At 29.5% G+C, this 27,034-nt stretch overlaps 11 protein-coding genes across 11 annotated transcripts; 7 read left to right on the plus strand and 4 right to left on the minus strand.

Moving 5' to 3' along the window:
* Positions 1-37: 37 nt before the first annotated feature.
* Positions 38-3,583, plus strand: FG379_000202 (U5snrp Brr2 SFII RNA helicase sec63 and the second part of the RNA; the record flags this gene model as incomplete). Its single annotated transcript, XM_067326541.1, has 1 exon — positions 38-3,583. The coding sequence occupies one exon, from the start codon at positions 38-40 to the stop codon at positions 3,581-3,583; it is 3,546 nt and encodes a 1,181-aa protein (XP_067183156.1).
* A 1,232-nt stretch (positions 3,584-4,815) lies between these two features.
* FG379_000203 (uncharacterized protein) lies at positions 4,816-8,536 on the plus strand (the record flags this gene model as incomplete). Its single annotated transcript, XM_067326542.1, has 2 exons — positions 4,816-6,660; positions 7,151-8,536. The coding sequence occupies 2 exons, from the start codon at positions 4,816-4,818 to the stop codon at positions 8,534-8,536; spliced, it is 3,231 nt and encodes a 1,076-aa protein (XP_067183157.1).
* A 180-nt stretch (positions 8,537-8,716) lies between these two features.
* On the minus strand, positions 8,717-11,209 carry FG379_000204 (uncharacterized protein; the record flags this gene model as incomplete). The annotated part of the gene is made up of 1 exon (XM_067326543.1): positions 8,717-11,209. One exon carries the CDS (start codon positions 11,207-11,209, stop codon positions 8,717-8,719), a length of 2,493 nt encoding a protein of 830 aa, XP_067183158.1.
* Positions 11,210-11,592: 383 nt separating this feature from the next.
* On the minus strand, positions 11,593-12,476 carry FG379_000205 (CS domain-containing; the record flags this gene model as incomplete). The annotated part of the gene is made up of 6 exons (XM_067326544.1): positions 11,593-11,679; positions 11,758-11,802; positions 11,869-11,969; positions 12,058-12,106; positions 12,170-12,354; positions 12,437-12,476. The coding sequence occupies 6 exons, from the start codon at positions 12,474-12,476 to the stop codon at positions 11,593-11,595; spliced, it is 507 nt and encodes a 168-aa protein (XP_067183159.1).
* A 396-nt stretch (positions 12,477-12,872) lies between these two features.
* FG379_000206 (uncharacterized protein) lies at positions 12,873-15,584 on the plus strand (the record flags this gene model as incomplete). Its single annotated transcript, XM_067326545.1, has 1 exon — positions 12,873-15,584. The coding sequence occupies one exon, from the start codon at positions 12,873-12,875 to the stop codon at positions 15,582-15,584; it is 2,712 nt and encodes a 903-aa protein (XP_067183160.1).
* Positions 15,585-16,122: 538 nt separating this feature from the next.
* Positions 16,123-18,900, plus strand: FG379_000207 (uncharacterized protein; the record flags this gene model as incomplete). Its single annotated transcript, XM_067326546.1, has 1 exon — positions 16,123-18,900. The coding sequence occupies one exon, from the start codon at positions 16,123-16,125 to the stop codon at positions 18,898-18,900; it is 2,778 nt and encodes a 925-aa protein (XP_067183161.1).
* Positions 18,901-19,079: 179 nt separating this feature from the next.
* FG379_000208 (uncharacterized protein) lies at positions 19,080-19,376 on the plus strand (the record flags this gene model as incomplete). The annotated part of the gene is made up of 1 exon (XM_067326547.1): positions 19,080-19,376. One exon carries the CDS (start codon positions 19,080-19,082, stop codon positions 19,374-19,376), a length of 297 nt encoding a protein of 98 aa, XP_067183162.1.
* Positions 19,377-19,637: 261 nt separating this feature from the next.
* FG379_000210 (40S ribosomal S7) lies at positions 19,638-20,240 on the minus strand (the record flags this gene model as incomplete). Its single annotated transcript, XM_067326550.1, has 1 exon — positions 19,638-20,240. The coding sequence occupies one exon, from the start codon at positions 20,238-20,240 to the stop codon at positions 19,638-19,640; it is 603 nt and encodes a 200-aa protein (XP_067183164.1).
* A 1,014-nt stretch (positions 20,241-21,254) lies between these two features.
* Positions 21,255-22,079, plus strand: FG379_000211 (uncharacterized protein; the record flags this gene model as incomplete). The annotated part of the gene is made up of 1 exon (XM_067326551.1): positions 21,255-22,079. The coding sequence occupies one exon, from the start codon at positions 21,255-21,257 to the stop codon at positions 22,077-22,079; it is 825 nt and encodes a 274-aa protein (XP_067183165.1).
* Positions 22,080-22,471: 392 nt separating this feature from the next.
* On the minus strand, positions 22,472-23,386 carry FG379_000212 (uncharacterized protein; the record flags this gene model as incomplete). Its single annotated transcript, XM_067326552.1, has 1 exon — positions 22,472-23,386. The coding sequence occupies one exon, from the start codon at positions 23,384-23,386 to the stop codon at positions 22,472-22,474; it is 915 nt and encodes a 304-aa protein (XP_067183166.1).
* Positions 23,387-24,130: 744 nt separating this feature from the next.
* Positions 24,131-26,902, plus strand: FG379_000213 (uncharacterized protein; the record flags this gene model as incomplete). The annotated part of the gene is made up of 4 exons (XM_067326553.1): positions 24,131-25,807; positions 25,913-26,048; positions 26,120-26,473; positions 26,580-26,902. 4 exons carry the CDS (start codon positions 24,131-24,133, stop codon positions 26,900-26,902), a joined length of 2,490 nt encoding a protein of 829 aa, XP_067183167.1.
* Positions 26,903-27,034: the final 132 nt, after the last annotated feature.

Consider the following 27,034-nt stretch of genomic DNA (forward strand, 5'->3'; position numbering starts at 1 on the left):
AAAGTAATAAGTTGGGAAGTAGTATAATTACTGGAAGATGGTTGATGAAAATGAGTTATCTAAAAGATTCGGGTATAAGAATAACAGCAATTTAGTGATTCAAACAGGTCAAAGGAACAGAGAAAATGCTCCTACTGGAGAGGCAGAAAGTTTGGTTGGAAGGATTAAATATAGGATGGGAGATTTGGCTAACAAAGGGGTTAAGGTGAAGAAACCAGAAAAAAAAGTAATTAATAGGAAGACTTCGAATAAAATAGTGAATGAAAATGAAACTTATAACATTTTGGAAATGGATATTGGAAGTAAAAATAGGTACAGACCAACTACAATCGAAACAAAACTTGCATATGATGAGCTGTTGGGAATATTGACTGATATTTTAGGATCTCAGCCGGGAAATATAATGGATGATATAGTATTTGAACTATTATCAATATTAAAAAATGGCGAGATAAATGAAGAAGAGAAAAGAGAAAGATGTAATAACATATTATCCGACATTAAAAATGATGATTACACTGAAATAATTGATAAAAGTAGGAAAATAACAGATTTTATTTATAACATTGATGATGAATTAGAAGAGAGCGATGTTAGGAATTCCTCGGAGGTTGCAGTTGTATTTGATGAAAGTGAATCAGAGGATAGTAGTAATGACGATTACAAAAACGAATTAGATGATGGCCTAGATGTTATTGATACTGAAAGTGAGAACGAGAATTACCTTTATGAGGAAAATGATGGTGATAATGATAACAATTACGATGAAAATAATGAATCTGAAGATTTCATACATTCGATACACAGTAAAAGTGATAAAAATAACTTGATTGAAGATCCTGATATCATTGAAATAAATAAATTAGATGCATATTGGTTACAAAGAGAGTTATATTCCCTCTATAATGATGCAGAAAAGTCATTGGAACTTGAGCAAAAAATAATATCAATATTAGAAATAGTTGACGACCAAGAATGTGAAAACTCCTTAGTTTTGTTGTTTAACTATGAGAATTTTTCTTGGATAAAAAAACTATTAAAGAATAGGTGGAATATTTATTTCTGTACTATACTTGGCCAAGCATCTTCTGACAACGAAAAAGGGAAAATAATTGAAAAAATGAAAAGCCATCCTCAAGGATCAATTGTACTTGATCTACTGAGTAAGCCTTCTATTTTGAAAGGCAAGAGTTCAAGTTTTTTGAATTCTATAGAAAAGTTGATAGAAAATAGCGTAGATGAAACAAATAATAATACAGCTAAAGATACTTCAACTATTATGGAAGGAAGTGGTTATCTCTATTCAAAGAGAACAAGAGGTAAATTGTTAGACTTGGAACGTATATATCAAGAACAAAGTATTAATACTAACTTGAATACAAAGGTAGTGCTTCCAGAAGGAACTGAAAGAGTAGAAGATGTAGACTATGACTCAATAGTTATATATCCAATAACGGCAAAACGCGAGAGAATAAATAAAGTTTCTATAAGTGACCTGCCAGAGTGGTGTAGAGAATGTTTTAGTTGTGTTTCAATAACTCATTTGAATGAAATTCAGAGTAAAGTTTATGATACTGCATTCAAAGAGTACAATGAGAATATGCTTATTTGTGCTCCAACAGGTTCGGGTAAGACTAATATTGCAATGTTATGTATATTAAATGTTATATCACAATATATTACTAAACAAGGAGGTGAAAAACCAATTTTAGACATATCTAAATTCAAAATAGTTTATGTATCACCCATAAAGGCACTTGTTGCGGAGCAAGTTGAATCACTTAGAATGAGACTTAAGCCTTTGGGAATAACCGTGAATGAGATGACTGGTGATACAAGAGTGAGTCGTTCACTTATGGATTTGACCCAAGTGTTTGTAACAACACCGGAAAAATTTGATGTAATTACGAGAAAAACTACAGATGGCCTTTCTGATAGGGTTAAATTAATTATTTTTGATGAGGTGCACATGTTACATGATTCTAGAGGTGCAGTTTTGGAGGGAATAGTGGCAAGATTTAAAAAAAGCTATGTTAGGATGGTTGGTCTGTCTGCTACTCTTCCAAACTATTTAGATATAGCAGAATTTTTGAGTGTTGACCCTGTAAAAGGATTGTTCCATTTTGGTCCAGAATATAGACCAGTTCCCTTATTACAAACATTTATTGGGATCAAAGCAAAAAAAGGTTTCAAAAAACTTCAACTTATGAATGAGTTAGTATTAGAAAGGGTATTAAATGACATAACTAAACATCAAATCCTGGTTTTCGTTCATTCCAGGAAAGATACATTACAAACAGCTAGATTTATAAGAGATAAATCTATAGAAAAAGGTAGATCTGAGTTATTTTTTCAAGGTAGCAGTAATGTATCTAGGGAAATTATATTTGATGAGATTTCTAAGATAAAATCCAACAACTTAAAAGAGATTCTTCCATCTGGTATCGGAATACATCATGCAGGTTTAGTTAGATCTGATAGGAAAATAATTGAAGATTTGTTTTCAGACGGTCATATTAAGGTTTTAGTTACAACTGCTACACTAGCATGGGGTGTTAATTTACCAGCTCATACGGTAATTATAAAAGGGACTCAAATATATCAACCAGAAAGAGGTGAGTGGACTGAGCTTTCTCCACTAGATATGTTACAAATGATCGGAAGAGGAGGGAGGCCTCAATATGATAATAATGGTCATGGTATTGTAATAACAGACTTTGACCATCTTACATATTATTTGTCTCTATTAAATCAACAACTCAATATTGAATCGCAGTTAATACCTAAACTGCCAGATTTTATTAATGCTGAAATATCATTGGGTAATATTAAGAATAAGAGTGATATTATTAACTGGATAAAAGATACATTTCTTTACATAAGAGTGAGAAGAAATCCGAAGCTATATGGGCTTGATATAGATAGAGGTGGCAATTTAGATCTAGAAAAAGAATTGCAGGATCATGATATGAATCAGGAAAGTAGAGATATTTTAATCAAAAAATCAATAGAGAATTATTTGTTAAAGTTAATTGAAACTTCAATAGATAGGCTCGAGAAGTGTGAAATGATACAGTACGATGGTAGGGATGGCGTTATTGAATCATTATTCTTGGGAAAAATATCTTCTCACTTTTATTTAACGCCAGAAACTGTATGCGACTTAAACAAACAATTATTGCCAAATTTGTCAGAAATACAATTATTTAGGTTATTTTCAACATGTAAGGAATTTAAATATTTGGTTGTAAGAAACGAGGAGAAAATTGAACTCGAAAAACTTGTAAATAAAGTTCCAATACCTATACAAGGAATAAGAACAGCTGTTAATAATATGAATGGAATGGAGAATATTAATAGTAATATGATGATAGACCTGGATGTATATACAAAAATAAATGTACTTCTTCAATTATATTTAACTGGTTCTAGATGGGTTAATGCCAAATTAACATTACTTTCTGATTTACACTATATTGTTCAATCTGCTCCAAGGATATTTAGAGCTGTTTTTCATTTATCACTATATAAAAGATGGTCAACATTAGCAAAGAGAACATTAAAAATAGCGACGGTAAGTTAATTACTTTACCAATAAATTCATATATAGTAAAATAATATAATAAATAAATGTCAACATTGAAGTTTTATGTAAATGATCATTAAAGGATATAATGATGATAAAACGTAAATTCTTGTCACTACCATTGAATAATTAGTTATTCATTTTCTTTTATATTGAAAATGAATAATTTATCAAATGAAAATAATAAACGTTTTTAAATCTGAATTTTTCCTTAATGATTGTGTTAAATAATGAAAAATGTTGTATATTTTGAATCTTAGCATTTATTTATTGAAATTATTATTTTATTATAAATATTGCCAAAATTTGAGCCTACATTTGAGTTACATTTTATTAACTTCAATTAACTATATAGATGGTAGAGAGGAGAACATGGGAAGCAATGTCCCCATTGAGACAATTTAAGGGAATATCAGAAGAGGTTGTGAAAAGATTAGAAAAAAAGGATATAAATTGGAACAAGTATTATGATTTTACTTCTAATCAGTTGGGTGAGATATTGAAGTCAGGTAAATTAGGTAAGTTTTATTTAATTTAATAATTAAACATTGCCCATGTAATGGTTTGTACTATTCCTTATTTGCATAAAATTATGTAATATTGAGTATATAATAATAGTAAGTCAATTTAATTATTACTATTAATACATGATTTTATCTGACGTGATAATAAGTTGCATATTGAAAGATGGTGAATGTGATGATAAACAAAACAAAATTGACAAGCATATGTCTGAATTTGCACAAACTTAATCTGAGGTCATATATCTTTATTTTTTAGGCTTTGCATTTCTGGCATGTTATTATTTGCATTTGTATTTGTTATTTTTTAACATATACATATGTTTTTAAATGCATGTTCGAGATGAAGTCTTCTTTTAGTGATATATGTACACAGATCTAAGATATTTTTGATGTCAAGGTTTTAATATCTGACTCACCAATTTATGTATGTGACTTGTATTCTTTTGTCACGGAATGAGGAATTATATATATCATTATGTGGTGATTTACTTAATGATGTTTTTTACAATTTAATAATTTAATGAATACGCTGTAGGACCGGTTCTGTACAACTTAATAAGAAAATTACCAAGAGTTAATATAAAGGGAACGGTGTTCCCACTGGATTCGAGAGTATTGCAAGTTAATTTGGTTGTGAAACCTGATTTTATATGGGATACTAAAATACACGGTCAATCTTTATCTGGAGATATAAATACGGAGAAGATGAATACAGGTGAAACATTTTGGATATTTATTGAAGATTGTAATGGAGACTATTTGTACTATTCAGATATGATTGTCATAAGGCCATCATTTCGAGGGAGAAACGATGAAGAAAATAATACAGAAATAAAAATGGAGGATGAATATCACTTAAGTTATCAAATATTTTTAGATAAGAATAATATAGATAGTTATTATGACGGCAATAATGATGATGTAATACCACCATTTATACTTGTGAAAGCAATTGCAGATAGATGGCTTCACTCAGAAACATGTATACCTATTTCCCTAGAAAGATTAATTTTACCAAATAAACACAAAGAATACACGGAATTGCTTGATTTGAATCCAATAAATATAACAAAAGGTTTTTCAGATAACAAATTAATAGATAAATATTTAGAAAGAATGTTCAATGTAAAAAATATAGATGAGGATATAAAACTAAATCCCATACAAACTCAACTATTCAATTTAATATATAACTCTGACAAAAGTTTTTATTTATCGTCACCACCTGGTAACGGACAGTTTATTTGTTTATGTATGGGAATATTGAGAGAGTTGAAGATTAGACCAGATTTACTGGATGACAATTTTCAAGTTTTAATACTTGAATGTAATTCAGAGAAAGTTAATTATATAGGATCAAAATTAATCAATATATTTGGCGATTCTGCTGTTGGGATTTTGAATAATAATAGTGATTTTAATGATATGATTATAAGTAAAAAGTCAATAATAGTTTCAAATGTATACTATTGGGATAAAGTGAGCAAAAAGCTCTCGAAAATACGCGAAATATTAAAGTCACTTAAATTATTAGTTATAAATGAATTGGAATACATATTCAACAACAACAACAATGGCAATGATAATTTTAGTGGATATGTTGTGGAATCAGCTATATCAAGACTGAGATATATGATAACCCCACTAAATTTAAATATACGTACATTTGGATATTCAAAGTGTATTTCTAATGCATATGAGGTTTCTGAATGGCTAGGTATACCAAAAGAAAATACATTTTCATTTGATCAAAATATATTTAATGATAGTATTGAGAAGAGGGTTATAGGATTCGATTCATATTATCGTTCAACACGTTTACAAATGATGTTAAAGTATATTAAGGAGCAAATATTGAGATTGAAAGTAAATGAAGGGAAAAAAGACACATTGTTAATATATGTTTTGGAATACGAATTTTGTTTATCTATTTCAAATGAGTTGTCATTGTTTATATCAGAAAATATTTCTATTCATAGTAATTTATGTAACAATGATATACTATTAAATAAAAATAACATCTCTATATTAGAAAGATATGTGACCAATGGTATAGGATATTTATACAGGAGTCAACCTGAACTAGAGAAGGAATATGTAATTACGCAGTATAATTCTGGTAATATATGTATATTGATTGCTTGTGAAGATATGAAAGATTTTATCAATTTAAAATTTAATAGAGTTATTGTTATGGACACAAAAAAAATAGATCAAGACGATAATATGGGATCTTCTACAATAAACTTTAGCGATAGAAGAAATGTTGAGTATTCTCATTTGGATATTCACCAAATGATGAGTAGGTGTCATCATTGCACGAACAACAAATCATATTATAATTCAAGATCTTCATTTACTCTACTTTGTTCCACTAATAAACAAGAATTTTATGAATACATACTAGAAAATACTTTGCCTTTGGAGTCTAGTATTGATGATGGTATTATTGATTGCATTAATACTGAAATTGCTTTAAGGACTATAAAAACTAAACAGGATACGATTGATTGGATAACATGGACACTTTATTATAGAAGGATATCGAAGGTAAGTTGATTGATTCAGAGTGATAAAGAATGAAATTAAGGTAAATTGAGCATTTTCCAATAAAAAAGTTTACCTTATTTTAACATATTTTTATATAAACAATTTAAATGAATTATTATGAGTAAAAAAGTGATATTTTGTATTTAATGAATATAATATATTTAACATTCATACTGAGGAGACAATACTCTTATGATGACAATTCAATAGTCATGATTTTTAATTTTAATCATTGTAATTCTTAAAATGATGTAGATTATAATTATGTTCGTACTGTCTGATAAAGAGTATATTATTTTCAGTTTTGGTGTTAGTTTAATTCAACTTGGATTATATTTACCTAAGTACATGATAAAATGTCAATATAGCACATATAAATGTGAACTAAATATTTAACAAGTGCTCAGTTTTTTTAATTCAACTCACTCGATCTAGTTCGCATACTAATGAATAATTACTAAATTTTATTAACTTTCAATTTAAATTTTAGAATCCAAGCTACTATGGTATGAGTGGTAATACCAATAAGCATATTTCAGATTTTTTATCAGAATATTTAGAGAACTTATTAGATTCACTTTCAAGTGCAAAATTCATTCAAATAATTGAAAATGATGGTCTGGAAGATGAGAACTCGAGTGATTGTAACAACAATGAGATTGTAGTTACAAGTGAAGAGATAGTTCCACAAAATTTATGTTTAATTTCAGCTTTTTACAACATTAAAGTGTCTAGTATTGAATTTATAAGTAGAAACATGAATGTTGATGATACATATGACTCGCTATTAAGATTAATATCTCTTACACCAATTATACAAGAAAACTGTATAATTAGAAAAGGGGATATAAATATGATGATTCAACTAAGTAAAGATATACGCTTAAATTCTATTGGTAAAGATGATACATTAGTATCGAAAAAAATAAAAATATTATTAAATTCATATTTAAGACGTCATAAGTGGTATTTAACAAGACCTATTGTTAAAGCTGACATTTACAAATTGATTAATTCAGTAATGAGTCTAATATACCCAATGGTGGATATATCAAGTTCATTTGGCTGGACAGAAACAACTTTAAAAATAATGGAGCTTTGTCAAATGTTTGTTCAGGCAATAGTAGATCCGGTAGCTGATAAGTTAAAACAATTACCAGGCGTAAAAACAAGTGATCAAGTTAAAATATTTAATGAGCTAGGCGTTTTTGACGTGTATGATTTGATTAATTTAGAAGATGAACGCAGAATAGATCTACTTTATAATAAGGCTGGTCTTGATGATGAAGATGTAAATAAGATAGCAAGAGTTTGCAACAATTTTCCAATAATTGAAACGGAATACACCCTTATACAAGTGGAAGATGATAATAATTGCAAAACTAATAAAACAGGCCGTGAAGTGAGTAGTATTAAGAGAAGGAAGACTGAAAACCCGGTTAATGGCAACACCAGAACGTTTGAGTTTAACAGTGAGTCTGAAATCATTATTGTAATTAACATTCGTAGAGATTTTAATCCTGATGAAGATATGGATAATCAACTAGTACTAGATGATCTTGAATATTATCCATTGAAGGAGAAAATTGAAAAGTGGTGGATATTATTGTTGGAGAAGAATGGCGATAGCGACCACTCTTCATTGAGAGAAGAAAGAGAAATTCTGGAACAAATAGGTAAACAAAACGAGTACAACAAAAATGATGAGAGAATTATTGGGATTAAAATTGTGACGTTAAACAAGGAAAAAAATGAAATAACACTTAAATTTAATTCAAATAGTGAATTAAACACTATTACAAACTACAAATTATTATTAGTTTGCGACAGTTTTATAGGATGTGACCAAGAATTTTGTTTTAATATCAAAACTTAGTTTTTTGATTATATAAAAGCCTATCAAGGTATTAATGTTACCAAACCTGATTTTTATTCATTTAGTATAATAAATAGTTATACCACTATTGATATGTAGGTAAGTTAATTCAAGTTTTGTATTGAAACAAATAATTGTGTGACTAATAGTAAAAAATATGCAATTAATACACAGTAAGAATTACCTTTTAACCCTTTTATTTATATTGGTACTTCTAATGTGTTGAAGAATTGAATTCATGCCTATATCATCTGAAATGTCATGATCTTTACTTCTATCATCAGAATCAAAGCTTTTGTTTTTAATCTCACTCTTATTTATCCTCTTGTTATTGATATTAATGTCGCCATTATTATCGGTAGTTTCAATTTTTTCGTCAATAATGCTCTTGAACATTTCCCTAGTTTTGTCTATCTTATTGTTTATATCGTACCAATTCTTGTCTTGTTTAACAAAGGTTTCTATTTTTAAACTTTTGAATATTTTGAAGTTTTCACTCATAATTACGTCCTTTCCACCACCTCGTTCCTCATCCAAGAGCTCTTCAACTATTATTTTACGGTAAAAGTGGTCAGAGGCATAAAACATTGCAATTAGTGCATAGTTACAAACCCCACCCTTCAACGTAAGTCTTAAAAAGTCTCCAATATAACTTTGTATCCATTTTTTTTTAATAGATGTTGGAATAGTACTTGTGCTAGATAAAATATTTTCTACCATTCTGGTACCATAATTTGTTTCTATTATTTCGCTCTTCATTGCATTTTTAAAATTGGTTATAAAATATGTTATGCCAGATATTAATGGATGTATTGTTTCTGCCGGGAATTTTGAGAGTGAACTTATAATCATACACCCTTGGGACGATATTTTGTACTCAGAAGATTGAAACACTTCACATTCAGAGTTAAAATTGCCAGAATCATTCTTGTTCTCATTGTCTGTATCATTCATATAACCTTTAGTCTGATTAATGCAATTACCTTGGCTGCCATCTTTTTTTGAACTGTCAAAAATACTCCTTTTTACCAGAAATATTAGGCACGAAAAAGTATATTGGTAGTCTTCACTCGTTTCTATCTCCAGAGACTTCCACAATTTCCTAGTTAGGTATTTGTATTCACACTGAAATCTCCTACATGAATCTATAAGTGCAATAAGTATATCTATAAATTCCTTTTTACACGTTAACTTTGAAAAGTCAAGCGATTTTAAGACCAAAGTAAACTCTTCCTTTCTTAGAACATTAGACTTAAGCAAGTTTAGTATCACAAAGTGACCATATTCTGAATTAAGCATTTTATCAATCATTCTTTCTTTGTCGCAAGCTCCTTTAATTGAGTCAGAAGACGTTAGTGATGAAATTAAACATGTGTGAGAACTAGTCCAAATTGTAATTATATCATAAGGAACAATCTCTAATAAAGCTTCAAGCAGTCTACTTTTTAAGCTGCAATTTATCCAGTTATTCGTGCAGTTTATGAGTAATCTAGATATCTTATCAGTATCTAATTTAGATTTTTCAATAATTTCGCCTATAATATCCTCCTCTACCTCTTGGCCATTCGTAATTATCACTGTTATTATTCTACCTAGAATTTTCAAGTACTTATTCTCCTTCCTACTTGCCTCATTTAAGGCTCTAAGTAGTGTTATTAATGAAGGCAACCCATATGCATCACTTATTATTCCCTCCATATCTAATAACAAAGCCTTATATATTTGATTTGAGATTGTATTGCTTGTATTACAGTCATCATCCAAACCAGTTTTGTCTTCTTCTCCAAATGTACACAACAAACTCAACAAGTCTTTTGTTGAATAACGCTCACTGCTGAATGAAATCTTGTTGTTGGAACGCACTTTACTTCCCTGATTTCTTCTTCCTATACTTTCCATTATGTACTCTTCCATTGCTTCAATACTCATTTTAATTTTTCCCACGCAAATGTTCATTATAATTCTCCCTACATGTGTAGCCGATGAATCAGTGATTACTGAAATCCAACCTGGACCTTCTCCAAGTCTTTTTATAGAATCAACAATTATATTTCGTATTCTATCTCTCTCGCATATTAGAGACTCCCTTACTCCCTTAAGCTTTTTATCATTCAGCATTTTTCCTATATAGTTTTGAAGTAGTATTCCTTCTTCCAAAGCTGTTTCAGTTATGTGAGAGCCATACATGCTAAATACATTATTTTCTACTTCCCTGAAAACGCTTTCTAGTATAAACACGCATTTACTTAATGTATTCATCAGTCTCTCTAAATGAATGCTGTTTTCTTGTTTATCTTCATTTTTAGAATCAGGGACATTATCAAATAATCTTCTTATGCTTAATATACCTATACTCAATATCAACTCAAATGTCTTACTACACCTCTGATCCGTGAGTAATAATGTCTCTATATCTTTTTTTTTCATATCTTCAACCATTCTTTCCACTAAAATTTCGCAATTCTCTTCATCATCTAACAACTCTCCATCCAGTATTGCACTTTTTATTCTCTTATAGTAACCAAGAATTTCCGAATAACGATTTTCAGTTTCATTTATTGACTTTTTTCCAGATGAGTCATCATTCACAAACCCGTATGTATCACTTCCAAAATTAATCGAATCGGTATTTTCTGCCACTTTTTCTTTAGTTCTCCTTTTTACCTTGCCCATATTACCTCATCTGCAACTTTAAAAATTTAAGGCAACGAACAATAACAATTTACTCTTAACTATATCTATTAAATAAATTAACAAACTGTCGAATCTACCAATAGTATATATATTACAGAAAGAAATAAATTAGATACTTTTTTTTCTGCAATATTTATTTCGTATGTCATTAAATACTCGTATTGACTTTAAGGCGGGCTTTTCGTTTAATAGATACCTATGAACCGGTACATGTAAATGAAAATAATAAGCAAAGTACTTATAAAATGATATGATTGGCAACATAATATAATATGCTTAATGAAATAAAAGCAAAATAGGTTTTAGGTATGTGAAATTGTTATAGTTTTTAAGTGGGTAACTAAAATAATTCGATAGTGTCCCTAGTGGTTCTTAAGCCCTCCCATAAAATTTCTTGGATCAGGCACATTACCATTAAATTCGGCGTTCGAGAAATCAAATCCGGGATTCTGATGGAATTATGAAAGTGATGCACCAAGTACAAATTAAGTGCTAAGAAACATTGCGAAAGAAGTAAGGAAACATACCTCTCTTTGAAATCTTTCAAGCATCATTTGCTTTTTCATATTTTCCTGCAATTTAAAAGGCAAAGTTGTGGTTGAATATTACGAAAACAAGACTATTTTTGAGTAACTTACAATCTCAAGGGGATTGTATTCGTTTTGTCTATCTTTTTCAACAGAGTTCCAAACAGATCCCTTACGCATTTTTGAAAGTTGTACAATAAGTTCGTTGTTCTCTTTAATTCATGATATGGTCGTAGTTTAAGTGTTTTGTTGGTAAGTGTAAGAATGAAAAAAAAAGCAAAAGTTAACAGAGTAACCTACCTATGTACCAAAATGACTCAGAGTTTTCAATAGTGTCAAAAAGTAGCTCCTGGTGTAGCGTTGATAACAAAATTAAGTTAAATAAATTTTGTAACGATAAAAATTAACCTACATTAAACAGCTCTTTATTAAGAGAAATGCAAAATACTGTAAGTTGTTTACTTTGTATTTTTATATTAAAATCACATTTTGATAATTTACAATGAATATTCTCACTTTTTTGTCCGTATATCTCCGTATTTGAAAAGTATAATATTACCTCATCTATAGTCTGTTCCCACATATATTTACAATTCCCTGTATTTTAAGGTGTATATTAAGATTAAAATAGGCAAGATTAATGTTGATTTAACTTAGGTTTATTTTCCTTAAGCATTACCTGATTTGCTGCCTAAAGCTGATATTTTTGTTGTTTTCATGTTTTAGCCTTCCGGGTCTGATATTTAATCACTTAGACCAATTAAATTCATTAAGAATAAACTCAAGAATACTTTTTTGATTCAGTGAACAATATTCTTCCTTGAATATTGATTATATTCAAGTTTTATATTCAATCGCGTATCAAAAACTAAAAAGCTTCCTTTCAACTAATTTTATATTATTTTTTAACTTAAAAATCCCAGTTGATTTATTTTTTATTTAAAATTAATAATTTATGTGGTGTGCACTTCGAATTTGTGAGACATTTTACCGCCAAAGACTAAAGTCAAGAATACCGGGTTTAGCAAATGAGAATTAGGAAAAATAAACAAAGGTAGAAATAATACTTTTATGTAACAGCATAGTTATTGGAACAAGGTGAGTTCATTCACAATATGAATACAGTGAATGATAGCGAGGTGTTAAATCTGCTAAGAAAGTCTAGAAGAGGGAAAGCTAAAGAGAGCACAAAAGTGGACGAACAAAATGAGTTAACTAAAGAAACTAAAAATAGGGGTAGAAAAGGAAGAAGAGGTGCGAAAAAAACAAGTAAAGAGAGTGATTGCGATAAAATTAATGGTGATGACAATGTAAGCGATCATTTGACCGAGCTGAATTTAGTGGAGAGTGAGGGTAGTGTTTCAGAGGACAAATTAAATCTTAACGAGAATGATGCTAAAGATGCTGATTATGGAGGGCGAGAAGATGGAGAAAAAAGTGTGGATGATGAATCTGAGGATATTGTAAGTGATGACGCTCCTGAATTTGAGAGGGAAGCAAAGCTAGCAGAGGAATATGAGACTAGAAATGTTGACAAAAGAAAATATGAATTGCTTTATAAAAATAAAAAAAGTCCGACAAGCAAACAAGACTCTGCATTACTTAGACTAAGAAACGCAAGAAAAAGAAAGACAAGTGGGAGAAAATTATCTCTGAGTGATAAAGGAAGCGGATTATTTGATGATGATGAGGAAGAGGATGAAAGTAGGGATGAGTATAATGAATATGAGGACGATGAAGGAGACAATAGTGATGAAAGGGACGAATGTGAGGATGGTGACGATGAAGAGATGAATGATTACTCAATTAGAGAGAAAAGGAATAAAAAAGGAAAGAAGCAAGGCAAAAGGTCTTTATCAAAAAGAACCTCTAGAGGTAGAAAAGAACTAGATGAATATGAAGAAGGCGAATATACCGATGACTATCTTGATGAATATGATGGAATGAGTGATATTAGCGAAGAGAGACTAAACAAGAGAGAGAAAAAGAGAGTAAAGGATGACAGGAGCGACGCGTCTAATTTATTTGAAGAGAATCAGCATATGCAGGAAAAGATAATGAAGAGATGTGAAAGGATATTAGATTCAATAAATATGAAATTAATGAAATCGGTTCATTTAACTAGAGACAGAATAATGTTTATGTTAGAGCATCCTAGATTTGCTGAATATATTTGTGGTAGTTATGTTAAGGTTCCAATAACTAATCCAACAACGAAAATGGAAACATTTCTAATATGTGAAATATATGATTCTTATATTGATGATAATAATGAATGCATACTTATATTGCAAAGAGGAGGATCTAAAAAAGAATGGAATATTTCTAGTATATCAAACAATATATTTACAAACGAAGATCTTATTGAATGGAAAGCGATGATTAGAGAATTTTACTCATCAGATCCTGATTACATTTTTTCACTTCCTGTAACCCTCCAGGAAAAAGCAAAAGTACTAAATGGATTTCAGTATAGTGACGAAGATATTGCTTTAATATTGGAAAAGAAACAAAAAGAATCAAATAAACCCAATTTATCAGGAAAGGTTTTAATAGAAAACAGAACAAATTTGCAGACTCAGATTAAACAGATAGAGTCACAGCTTAAAAACGTTAACTTGAATAATGAAGAAAGGAGGACAAAATTAAGAAAAATGGATGAATTACAAAAAGAGCTCGAGTATACTATTAATGAAATAGAAAAATTAAGAGTGCACAAAGAGATGCTTCACCCTGATAAATCACTTAAAATAGTTTCAACTAGGTATATTGGAGGAGTTCAAGGAAAAGGAACAGGCTCATCTTTGGTAATTGCATCTAACGAGAGTCTAATTTCTCCTGCTATTTCATCTTCTTCACATTCGCAAAATGTTGAATCAACAACTAATAAAAATGAGGAAATGGAGGTAGACAAAGGTAATAAAGATTTAGAAAACGAAATTTATGAGAAAACAAGTAAAAATAGACCATCTTATCTGCTTAAAAAACTAATTTTTGATCAAATTAACTCTATGGAATTCAATTCTTACGATCTATTTTTATCACGAAGTCACATCTCAGAATCCAGTAATGCAAACAATAAAAGTACTATGGAGGGTGGAAACAACGGTAAAAAAGATGGTGGAAGTGTTGACAATAACAGTGCAGGAAATATTGTTGGGAATATAAATAGTTCAAACAATAACAAAACAAGTGTAATTATTAATAGTATGGGTGAAAACGACAATCTGCCAATTTCAAAATCCTCTTCTTTACAGGACAATGAACACCAATTTGGAAGAAGAGAGTGCAGACCATCTGTAATGTGGGAAACAAAAAGAAGTAAAATAGTTGCGAGCAATTTACAAGAACAAACAAATTCATTGGAACAGAGAACGAGCCAACAGAAAGAACAACAAAGACAAAGAGAGTTAATGCAGAGACAACAGCAAAGAAAAATAAAACTACAACAAATACATCATTCGAATAATAATAATAATACTTCCAAACTGAAACCATATGATTCAAACAATTCAATTGTACTTAAAAAGCTTCTATCTGTTCCTGGAAGAAAGGAAGAACCTTTGATATATAATATAGGTACCAACAATTATAATATTCAGAATGAAGCAATGATTATGAACAACTGTTTTAAAGAATTTAATTCCAGTAACGATAATCTTGGTAAATACGAAGAAAAAGGCAGTTGTGTATTCCCTCCTTCTTACAGTTTTGACAAGAAGGATATCATTGAAACAGATGGTATTGGATTAAAACGAGATAATAATATTGAGCAAATGTCGTTCAATGAGTTTTTAAATGCCATTTCATGCAATATTTCCAATTAAATTATTGTTCATTATTATTATTTAGGCGGTAAAACTGTCTTTAGATATTTTATAGCAGTACCTTCCCCCACTTAATTATTTTTAGTAAATGTAAATGCCAGGGTGTTATGTGTTTTGATTATTTATAAGTAGAATTAATTTAAGTAAACTTAAATCTGGTTCTTTATCTTTTAACATTGTACCATTATACTGTATTTATATAGCTCGTGTATGTGCATTTTTTCTTTATTTCTAGTTCTATAGTGCATTATTTTCCGAATTTTGTCTTTAAAGTGTGGTTCCCGGAATTTTGAATGTAAATTAGTACCTATCCCATCCGGGTACTTGAATATGTAAATAAAATCCCGACACAATTTGTGGGGAGATCATGAGTATGGTTTTGTGGTTTATTTAAATATAAGTGGACATCATTAGCCCTTGAACTGAACAAGCTAATGGTATTGAAATACTCGGTTAGTGAACATACGCACAGTAGCATTAAATTAGTGGGTTGGAGACAATTTTTAAATAGATTAAGTATATAAGAAAATCAGGCAAAATGCCTGAATTTGACGGAAATGTAGAAACATTGGAAATAGAAAACAATGGGTGGGAAATAAATAAAACTGATAAGGCTTTTGTAATGGTAAAAGATAACAGTGAGCCATTTGAAATAAGTAGCATTTGCTCAATTCCAGGTTTTAGGGTAAAAAAGAGTTGGCTGGATTATTTGGTGAGATTAGAAGAGGAAGAGAAAACATTTTTATTGAACAGAGAGTGTAAACTCATATGTTGTTCTAGTTCGAGTGATTCAAAAATAAGAATAATGAATCAATATGAATCGTTTACAATATGTTTTGAAATATTAGACTCGAATACACTGGAAAGAATTGAATATGACTTTACAAATGTGCATGGAATTATAAAACAAGACAGTAAAGAAGATATTGAATATGGATTAAATGGTAAAGCTGGAAAAGAACACGAATTGGAATATCTCTTCAGAGACTTGATTTTAATATTAAATACAGGGAAAAAGATACTTACATGTAAAATACCTTTTTATGTAATATTAAGTATTTACATTAGAGAGACAATATTAAAGTACAGAAAAAAGTCTAATGGTGGCATTAACAATGCAAAAATTGATTCGTCAAACTCATCTATTTCACTAAGTTTAAACATTCCAAATTACAAAAAAACAATTTGGATTTATAATTTAGAAAACAAGTACTTTGAATGCAATAGTTTAATTACTTGCTTCAATGTAAATCAAGTACGCCCATATTTAGTTGCAATACACAAAAAAAAGCACGGAAATAGCATATATGTCTGTTTAATAACACCAAATACATCCGAATTTGAAGATTCTATAGATAGTGAGCAACCAAAAGACAGCAATTCTTTAATAAACCAAAATGCTCCGCTAATTGTCGTTAATAGTACTAAGTTTGATATTAAGAATCATGAGTTATGTGGTAAAATAATAGACGGTGGGATTGGGTTTTATCCTTTGAAAAAAAGCTATATTTGGATTGTTTCGCTAACTTTAGACAGTGCTTCGGATACAAATATAGAAAACACTTCAAGGGAAGATCTCAGTTTAGAGGAATTATCTGAAAACAATAACAAGAACTTATTTACTAAGACAAGAATTTATTTAATAGAGACCTTTAAAAAGGACATTAAATTGAGAGGAGTAATTGAAACTTTTTCATATTGCATTAAAAACCTTTCAATATTAGAAGCTAGATGTGAAAAATTTGAAGAACATAAAGGACTTAAAATAAGAATAGTGTCGTCAACAATTGATCCATTTGGACTTATTTGTTTTGATACATTTATTTTAACTGAAACAAATAGAGTTGAAAAAATGAATATTTTATCTTTGGTGTTTATGCCAATAACAAATAAAGAAATAATTAATAATAATCAAAATGATAAATATGAAATTGAGAACCCAGACTGTCCTGATGACAGTATTGATAAGGATATATATGGTAATGACAATAATAATATAGAACTTAACTATTCATTCGGGAAAGGTTCTGGATTAAACAGTTATTTAAGGAAAGAAAATAATAATACTTCACTAAATGATGAAAAAAAAGAACAGATGGAAGTCAATATAACTACTTTTTGTGTAATACCTTCATACATTCATTCATCATTGGGAAAAAATATTTTAGACCCAGAAGTAAGTAATAGTTTTCCATTGGTTTGTTGTGGTCTTTCAAATGGTGAATGGAGGATATATACTCTTAAAGAGGATATGTTGGATGAGCAAAAATATAGCAAGAAAAAAGATATTGTAATAAATAGTAGTAATAATATTGGTTATTTTGTATTGAAAGGAGTGCATATACTTAAAGGAAATGAGTTTTCTTTAATTAATCAACTAGAAAATAAAGGAGGTTCAAAGTATACAAAAGTATCTTCTTCCTGTTGGGGATTTGAAAGACACCCAAATGTATCCAATCTAACAATAGTAGCCTGTAATAATATTGGGAATATTTTTTCGTGGTCACTAGAAGGGAGAAAAAGGGGTACTTTTCAAAATATAGATAAAAACAATACTTCTCAGGATGAATTCAAATCTAAAGATCTTAATAGATGCGATAGTGATACATTAAAATCAAAAAGTGTCCATAAAGGGATTAGTGGTAATAAAATTTCCCAATATAAAACAGAAACGAATTCTAATTTGAAAACCAAAGAATTATTTGAAAGAGATTACCAAGAAAAAGGGTTTAGTGACACTTTGGAAATTTTAGATAGACATATTAGAAGAATAGATGAAAGACTAAGTAAAGTTAAGGCTCAAGAGGCAATTATTTCACGAGCAGAAAAATGTAAGACTTTCTTGACAGAAAGCAGGCGGAAAGGAGGGATCTCTGGAGAAAAAGAAAATAAACTAAATAAAAACTTTGTTCCTAGTTGTGCAAATAGATCTGTAAGTCCTAGAAGAGGATGCGAATCATGTAACAAAAATCCAGAAAATGGTGAGGCATCCAATGAAAATTCGAGTAATAGGATGAGGCTTTTTTTTTACAAGTCAAAGTATGATGATATGGAGCACAAGAGATATAGAGGATACAATAGAGATGAGGAACATGAATGTGTTTTTCAATTAAATAATCACTTTACAATCAAACATATTCTTAGTCCAGACATTGATACTTATAGTAATGATACAAATATTGAAAATAATGACACCTTTAATTTGGAAAACGCCATAAATTATGAGTCAATCATGAATAATTGGAAAGAAAAAAATACCAGTGTTTTATATAGCGACATTTTATTTGCTAATTATTTCAATTTGTCTACTAAATAACGTAAATAACCATTATCATTTTTGCATGTTATTTACACTAGACGATTATGTGGCGCCTTTATTTTTTTAATGGGTACCCTGGATAATTAGAAATATAAGTGGTGAATTATAGACAATAGGAAACTATTGTGTAGTTTTTTTGTTTGAAACAATAGCATATCTAAATGTTTTATTAATATATGGGGAAGTTAGTGAGGTGTGAGACATATTTAAATTGTGATATCCTGTGCGAATTTGAATCAGAGGAGATTAAACTATCATTATCTGAGCAATTAACAAAAATATCTGAAAAAACTAATGAATTTTTAACAAATTATATAAAAGAGAGTTCTATAGAAAATACAGACCTCACCGACGAGAATGAATCTCCATCAGATACCGATGAATGTGTGTTAGGATTGGACTTCATCGAGAGGAAGAAGAAAAAGATCACTGTCAGAGAATGTACAGATTCACGTTCTGAATCTAAAATGTGAAGAAAAGATTGTCTTCACAGGAGAAAAACTAGTTAATTCGACCATTATAAGTTGAGAGTTCTAATTTAATGCAATGACAACGCAAACAAGGGCAAGCGTAACAAAATGTCACTCAATACTCCCAATTTCACAGTAGTAATAATTAGTTTGAAAATACGTTAAAATTGTCTTTTTTTATTTATCTTATTATTCTAAGTCTAAGACCCTGTCATTGTTATGTTTAGAGGGATTTAAGAGCTAATAAACATTGAGAATATTTATTTAAGACATAATTCCTATTCTACCTGGATAGTAGTTTGTGGCCGGGAAGGAGAATTCAGCCTCCTTATTGGTGAGTCTTTTGTAAACTGCACCAAAGACGTCAACTTTATCAGCAATGTCTTTATCTCTGTCCTTAGGATCGAGAATAACTTTCAATAAAGTACTACCATCGACACGGTATCTAATGCGTTTTCCAACAATGTCACTTGGCCCACAAATGTCCTCCAGAAGTGCATCATGAACAGCAGTTAGAGTTCTCGACCTCGGCCTCGATTTGAAGCCATACTTTCGATAGTTTCTTGGTAAGATTAATCTCTGACCGATAATCACAACTGGGCATTTAAGTTTCTTTTCCAACTCGGCTATGATACGACCTTGTATCTTGCGAACGTATGCCACAAAGATTGAATAAGGTACAAAAACAGCTACTGCTTTTCTTGATCCACAATCAATTTCCTTTGCTGTTGAAAAAATCACAGAGTGAACAATTGCCTTAAGTTCTTCATCATTACTGGATGATTCAATGTCTTGAAGGCACCTCTCCACGTCCTTTTCCAATTGAGTTAATGGTGAATCACCCTTTCTTATACACTTTCCCTTCATTATGTCTAAATACCACTTTATCAGAGTCCTTTGTATATCAATTTATTCTGTTTTAAAACTCTTTCTCAATATTCTTAAATACAGCCTACCCTAAATTTCCTCGTCTGATTACTCCACAGGCGCGATCTGCTTTTTTCTCCTTTACTTTGACCAAATTAAACCTTGTCTCAATTTTATGTTAGCGGTTTGGCGCCGTCTTTATTATTGTAGCAAATCAAAGGCGCAATGAATATTCAGGCGCCTATACGAAACAACATGCATTTATTTTCCCTAGATTGAAGGTAGTAAGTAACTGAAATAAATAAAATTATTGTTCTTAGCAATTTTATGATATATAAATGTTAGTGATTTATGTTCTAAATTGATTTAATCGCGATAACCCGTTTTACACAAATCTAAATTTTCTTTTTGGAATAATATACCGAGATCTATGATAAGACCTAACGATACTGTCAATAATGAGTGTAACGAAGTAGTAATAAACATTTAAAAAAACATGAGAAAAACTTGATTGTGAATAAATATATAGATTTTCATATTGTTAATAATTTAATTAATAAATATAATACAATATTTTTGTATTTTTCGAATTTATCAAGCTTTTATTTCTAGCTATATACTTTGAATGTGTGCGTGTGAGAGTATGTATATATAATATACATATATATATATATATATATATATATATATATATATATAGTTTTAAATTATATGATAACTTAATACAAGTATATTAGTAGATTTAAACATATACAAATTACTATATATTTGATTTAAACTAGAGTATTTAAAAAGCAATATAAATAAAAGCTAAAATAAAATACAGCGAATATAAAACCTGTATAATCTAATTGAAAAAGGTGATAATTAGTTAAAAATTCAACTCAAAAAAATTATGCTTTAATAGTAGGTGTAGTAAATAATTTGTGTTTTAAAAGGATAAAAATTTAAGTAAAACTATTATTGAATAAAGTTAGAGTATACGTACAAATTTTAGTTTCAGATAATGTAAACATGAAAATGAGAAATTTAAAGAATACTAAATTGGAAGAGATAACATTTCTCCCGGAAGAAGAGGATATATTAATATGGAAGATGAAAACATTGAAAGATTCTACTAGAGGAAAAAATATAGATGAATTAATATGTGATGATAACAAATTTGGTTTGAGATCAAAGAGCTTAAAAGAACAAGAACTAAAAGTTAACATGGAGGAACAAAAGTTGAAATCAATAAACAAATGTAATACAATGCCAGTTGAATCAAAAAAGAGTGTTTTTGATAGACTATTGGACCATAGACTATATACAGGTATTCATAAATATAGGTTTGACAAAGATGGAAACGGACTTGGGAAAGCAGGAAGAGAATATATTTACAATGAAGATGGTTATACTGAGAGTAACAAAAGAAGACATGAAGTTGTCAGTTCTCCAATAAGAAAGCACTCGTACACAAATTTAGGTCCAATTGACAGTTTGCAGAAGGCGAAAGTAATATGGTTATATAAAAATGGTGACAAGTATGATAATGGCACAATTTATTATATAAAACCATATATAAGAACAATGCCTCAACTATTTAATGAAATAAATAGGGTAAGTTTACATTGTATTTTCACTTTAATCAACTTGATAAATAATTTTTCATTTCTCTTCTATTACAAGAATTTAAGACTTTTAGGGGGACCTGTTAGACTTCTGTTTGATCAGGGACTTAAACCGATAAATAATGTTAATGAAATAATGGATGGAGCTAAATACCTTTGTACTTCAGGAGAGCAGCCTACATCTGTAGATAAGCTTGAAAAATTTTTGAGCTATTGGATTGTAAATTAATAAAAAAATTAAAACAATACATACTCTCATTAATATTACTATTTATTATTATAACAAGTTCATATGGTTGGACTAATTAAATTAGGGGAAAAGGTAATGTTGAAGAAAAAGAAATAAAACAAAGATACAAAGAGTTAATTCAATTGAATAAATAAAAAATATAAATTCAATCATATGGATTGTTTGTACGATGCTTAAATTATTTGAAATGCAATAAAATAGTGACTTAAATAATAAATATATTGAGATTATTGAATTTTTCTTTCATTTAAAAATACAATTGGAATTTAATGTATTTATATTATTTTGTGATTTGACAATATAATTATTATTTATCACAATTTTATGGAACATTGAATTAAAATCGTAAGTAATAGTTTATTTGAATAACATTAATAATCATCGTTCTGTGATAATTCCTTCCAAACATTGTAACTAAAGTTTGAAATAATTCCGGTGTTCTTCTCCAAATCTGGTGAGATTTCCGAATCATTAATACGAACAAGTACACTTGAAATTTTTTCATTTAAAATAGTAGTGCTTGGGGAGTTAATGATAATTTTTGACTCCTTTAGCAAAGATAAAAGCGAAAATAAGTTATAACATGTATTTGAGAATCCGTTTTTTTCATCTTTATCAAGAACCAAATTCCATATTTCTATACCTTTTTTTCCGGCATCCAACATTCTTAATTTGTTATATAATTCACTTTTTACATGCTCCAGCTCCTTGAGATTATTTGTTTGTTCTACATTTTCATCCCTTAAAAACTTTGTCTCTTTTACTTTATCTGAATTTTTTGACCTGTTTCCTACTGTTCTTGCTCTTTTATCACTCATATCATTGTTTTTAGCTCCAAATAACCCTTTGAGTGTATTGTATCTTATGTTATTAAAAGGAAAAATATTTATTTTACTATGATCATTATACCAATTATCCCATTTAAAATCACCGTCAAATAATAAATCAACATTATTATTATTACTATTATTATTAGAATCGAATCTCCCTATTGAATATTTTAATCTCCAACTACTAAGTATACTCTTAATTAATGAACTTTGGGACTGTTTTTGTATTTTGTCGTATCTTCTTTCATTTACAAGTGCTTTTACTGAACCAAATTCGCATAGTAAAGAAAAAGACCGATAGTCATTATTACTTATTTTTTCAAATAACTCTTCATCCTTGTACACATAATTACTATATTCCAATCTCTTTTTCGGTTGACTCAACAATTCTTGCTCTTTCTCTACTTTTTTTGTTAACTCTCTAATTTTTAAACGCACTTGCTCATCCCGTTGCATTTGTATGATTTTTTTTAACTAGTAAAAATAACTACAGTGAAGTGAATTAACCAAAGAGAAAAATGTGGTGTTAATGTTTATCATTTAGCTTTCTAATTAATTATAAAATTTAATTAAATTAACAAAAAAAAGAATAAAGCCAAAAATTAACACTAATAGCACGCAAATCAACTACTTATTCAAAATTTCAAGCTATTTGTGTTTAGTGGTTAGTATTAACTAACAATTAAGGCAGAAAAAAACACAAAAAAGAGCAACCGCGAAGTTAAATTCATTACTTTCTGCTCTTAGTTTAACCGACACGCCAACCCTTTAAACTAAAATAACTTATTAAGGGTTTACAGTCCCCACATAGTGGCGCACTTTGCATGTATTTGGCATAAACATTTAAAAATGCATGTAAAAGCGTTCAAAAAAAGCATAGAAATAAAATATAATTGCTCTCGAAAATGGGTAAAGAATATAATATAAAAAATAAAGAATAATAATGATAAATTGTTGGTGAGGTAGGAATATGAGATAGTGAAATTGAAATTTATATAATTATTAAAAAGAAAAAAACCTATAATATTAATTGCAATAAAGAATTTTTGAGTAAGGATAGTTTTAATAAGAGTGTATATATATGTGCATGGTATAAATATAAATAATGTGATACTGTTAATATAACGAATGAGTATATCTATTAATTGAGTAACAAAAGCTTATTTAATAAAAATTTTAATATAGTAACATAATTTAAAAATGGTTTTATTTAAAATAGTGTTCATTTTGTTGTTATTTACAAATTTATCGAAAGTTTTTGAGTGTGTTGAGATAGAAGGTATACAACTAATAGGGAAAAAAAACAGCAATGGCGTAACCTCATATTATAATATACGTTATGGTGTGGCTAATAGGTTTCAACCTCCAAAAATGCTTAGAATTACAGAGGCAGCAATAATGGATGAGGATAGAGCAAACAGAATGCCTAAAAGTTATGATTTATCTGTAAATAAAGGTTCATCTTGCCCACAAGACTGTTCAGGCACGCAACAAACAAATCAGAAAACATTTTTATGTAGAGGAACTGAACCAGAAACCCAATCTGAATCATGTTTGACACTGAATATATACACTCAGAATACTCAAATAGATGAGTTATTAAATCAATTTGCAACGGTAACAAAACATGTAACAAATGCGAATAATAATACACAATTGGGAGGTGTTGTTCTTTCAAGTATGAACAATTCAATAATAAATAATATAAACAAGCAAAAACCTCATATATCTTCTGTCGTTCATGCAACAATGGCTCAATTGAAGCCCGTTTATGTCTTCATTCATGGTGGTTTGTATTTACTTGGTTCTTCAAGTTCTGAATTGTACAATGGTGAAAAACTTGCCGAGTCTGGTGCTGTTATTGTGACAATAAATTATAGACTTGGGATATTTGGTTGGTTAAGAGCAAAAAACTTATCAAATGGAAACATGGGTTTCTTAGATCAAAGAATAGCACTAAAGTGGATTAAAAAATATATTGAATATTTTGGTGGTGATCCAAATAAAATAATATTATCAGGTCATAGTGCAGGTGCTAAATCAGTGTTATGTCATTCAATTACCCCAGAAAGTAACCAATACTTGTCGGGGGTTATCTTACATTCAGGTGCCTTGTCTCAAAATGAAACAAGTCTTAGTGATGCTGAAAGCATGGCTGAACAAGCTGAAAATATAGCTACAAATAAATGTTTAGCCACAATATTAAGTTGCACAACAAGGCAATTGATAGAGATACAGATGGAGGTAAGAGCTCAGATTGTGAGGTCAAATCCGACAAAAGCACTCCATTCCTGGTCACCGATTGTTGATGGTGAAATTATAAAAGATTCGTGCAGGAACTCGGCATTAAATGGTGGAATTCCAAAAGATATGAATGTAATTATAAGTACTACTAATTCAGAGGGAGTTCAGTTCTTAAGGTCCTTTATTTCATACTTGCCATCAATATCGAGAAATCTAGCCACAAGCAACATTGCCTTTAGATATATCGTTTCTAGAATATTTGGTCCTAAAGCAGGAGATGCAATGAGAATATATACGTCAAGTCTTTTTTCAAATAATAATCAACAGGGTAGGAGTAGTTCTGATGACAAAGAACAGGTTTATATCTTCAAGGATAATAATTTAGTTAAAGATGATGATGATGGGGATGTTTATAATAGTGATATAAAAGTAAGAAACGATAGTAAGGACAATTCAATTGAAATGGATGGGGGTATATCCAATAAAGCGAACGATACCAGTCAATTCGTCTCAAGTTCAGGTTTTAATTTACTTTCTGTTGGAAGAAATAAGGATGAGGATAAGTGGAATAGCATTGCAGACGAACCTGTTGCCTTGGCGTATGCTAGGATTATTGGTGACTTTTTATACAGTGTAAGTTAACTATAAAATAATAAAAGCTATTTACTCATTCGTTTTAAATAATTAACTTCTTTTTATTTTATTTTAATATAATCTACTATTTAATTGAAATTAAAGTGTCCGGCTAGAATGTTTGTTAAAAGAATTTCAAAATACAACTCAAATGTATTCGGTTACATTGTGAATAGTGGCCATAGATGGACTGAGGCACTGAGAAAGGGGAACGAGGTTACTGGTAATTCATTTATAAATGGTAAGTTGAACAGTCACATTTAGTAAAATGCTGGAATGTATATGTTTAAACAAACACTAATAAACTAAAAGATATATTTCAAGTTCCAAAATTTTCGTTCAGAAATTCTCCAAAAGGGATTATATGTCAAAGCGACGATGTTGGTTGTAAGACCTTTGTATATGATTGCAGTGATACGAGACTCGTCTGTCATATGGAAGATTTAATATGGTTATTTCAAACGTATCCAAATAAGCAAAATGAGGGCGAAAGCAGAGCCTTATCTACTGAGAATTCATTTGCATCAAAATTCTTTTCTCATTTGATAAGTAGGTCTACAGGTGATTTTAATAACGGCTCAAACAAGCAAATTTTAAAAAAGTCAATCGGTACATTGGGTGAGATTTCTCCAGATGTAGTTTACTGGAATTCTTACTTTGAAGGTGGTAAGTTGGCATTTATTTTTTAGTTTAAAATACATATTTATTTATAAAACTGAAATTATATTTCTTTGAATAATATTATAACTATGATTAATATATATAAATATAGGTAAATTCCTCAAAATAGAAGATGTTGATGCGGAATTGGTACCAGATTTTAAATTTGATGAATGCGAATTATGGGAATGGAGGAATCCTGACTTATCTATGAATTTTCACCAATTAATCGATTCAAAAACTATTCCTCAGGAAAAGTTAAATGCTGATATTGAAGAATTAACAGGACTTATGAACGCTGAAGATATAGAAGGAAGGAATTTAAAGCTGAATACAGAAGAAATTACTGATTTAGGTAATAAAAATGAGAGTCATTTAGGTAAATTAATGAGCATGGTTAAAAATAATACTAATTGTGTAACGGAGGCATGTTAACCAATTATGAGACAAATCAAAAACAATTTTGACGGTACTTATCACAAATACCTTGAAAGGGAGAGGCAAATATAATAAGACGAAAAAACTAAATAAAGTTACTTATACAAATATACATGCGAATTGAAAGTG

Source organism: Cryptosporidium bovis, assembly GCF_009768925.1.
Source record: "Cryptosporidium bovis isolate 45015 chromosome Unknown contig_1, whole genome shotgun sequence".
In the NCBI taxonomy this organism is placed as follows: domain Eukaryota; phylum Apicomplexa; class Conoidasida; order Eucoccidiorida; family Cryptosporidiidae; genus Cryptosporidium; species Cryptosporidium bovis.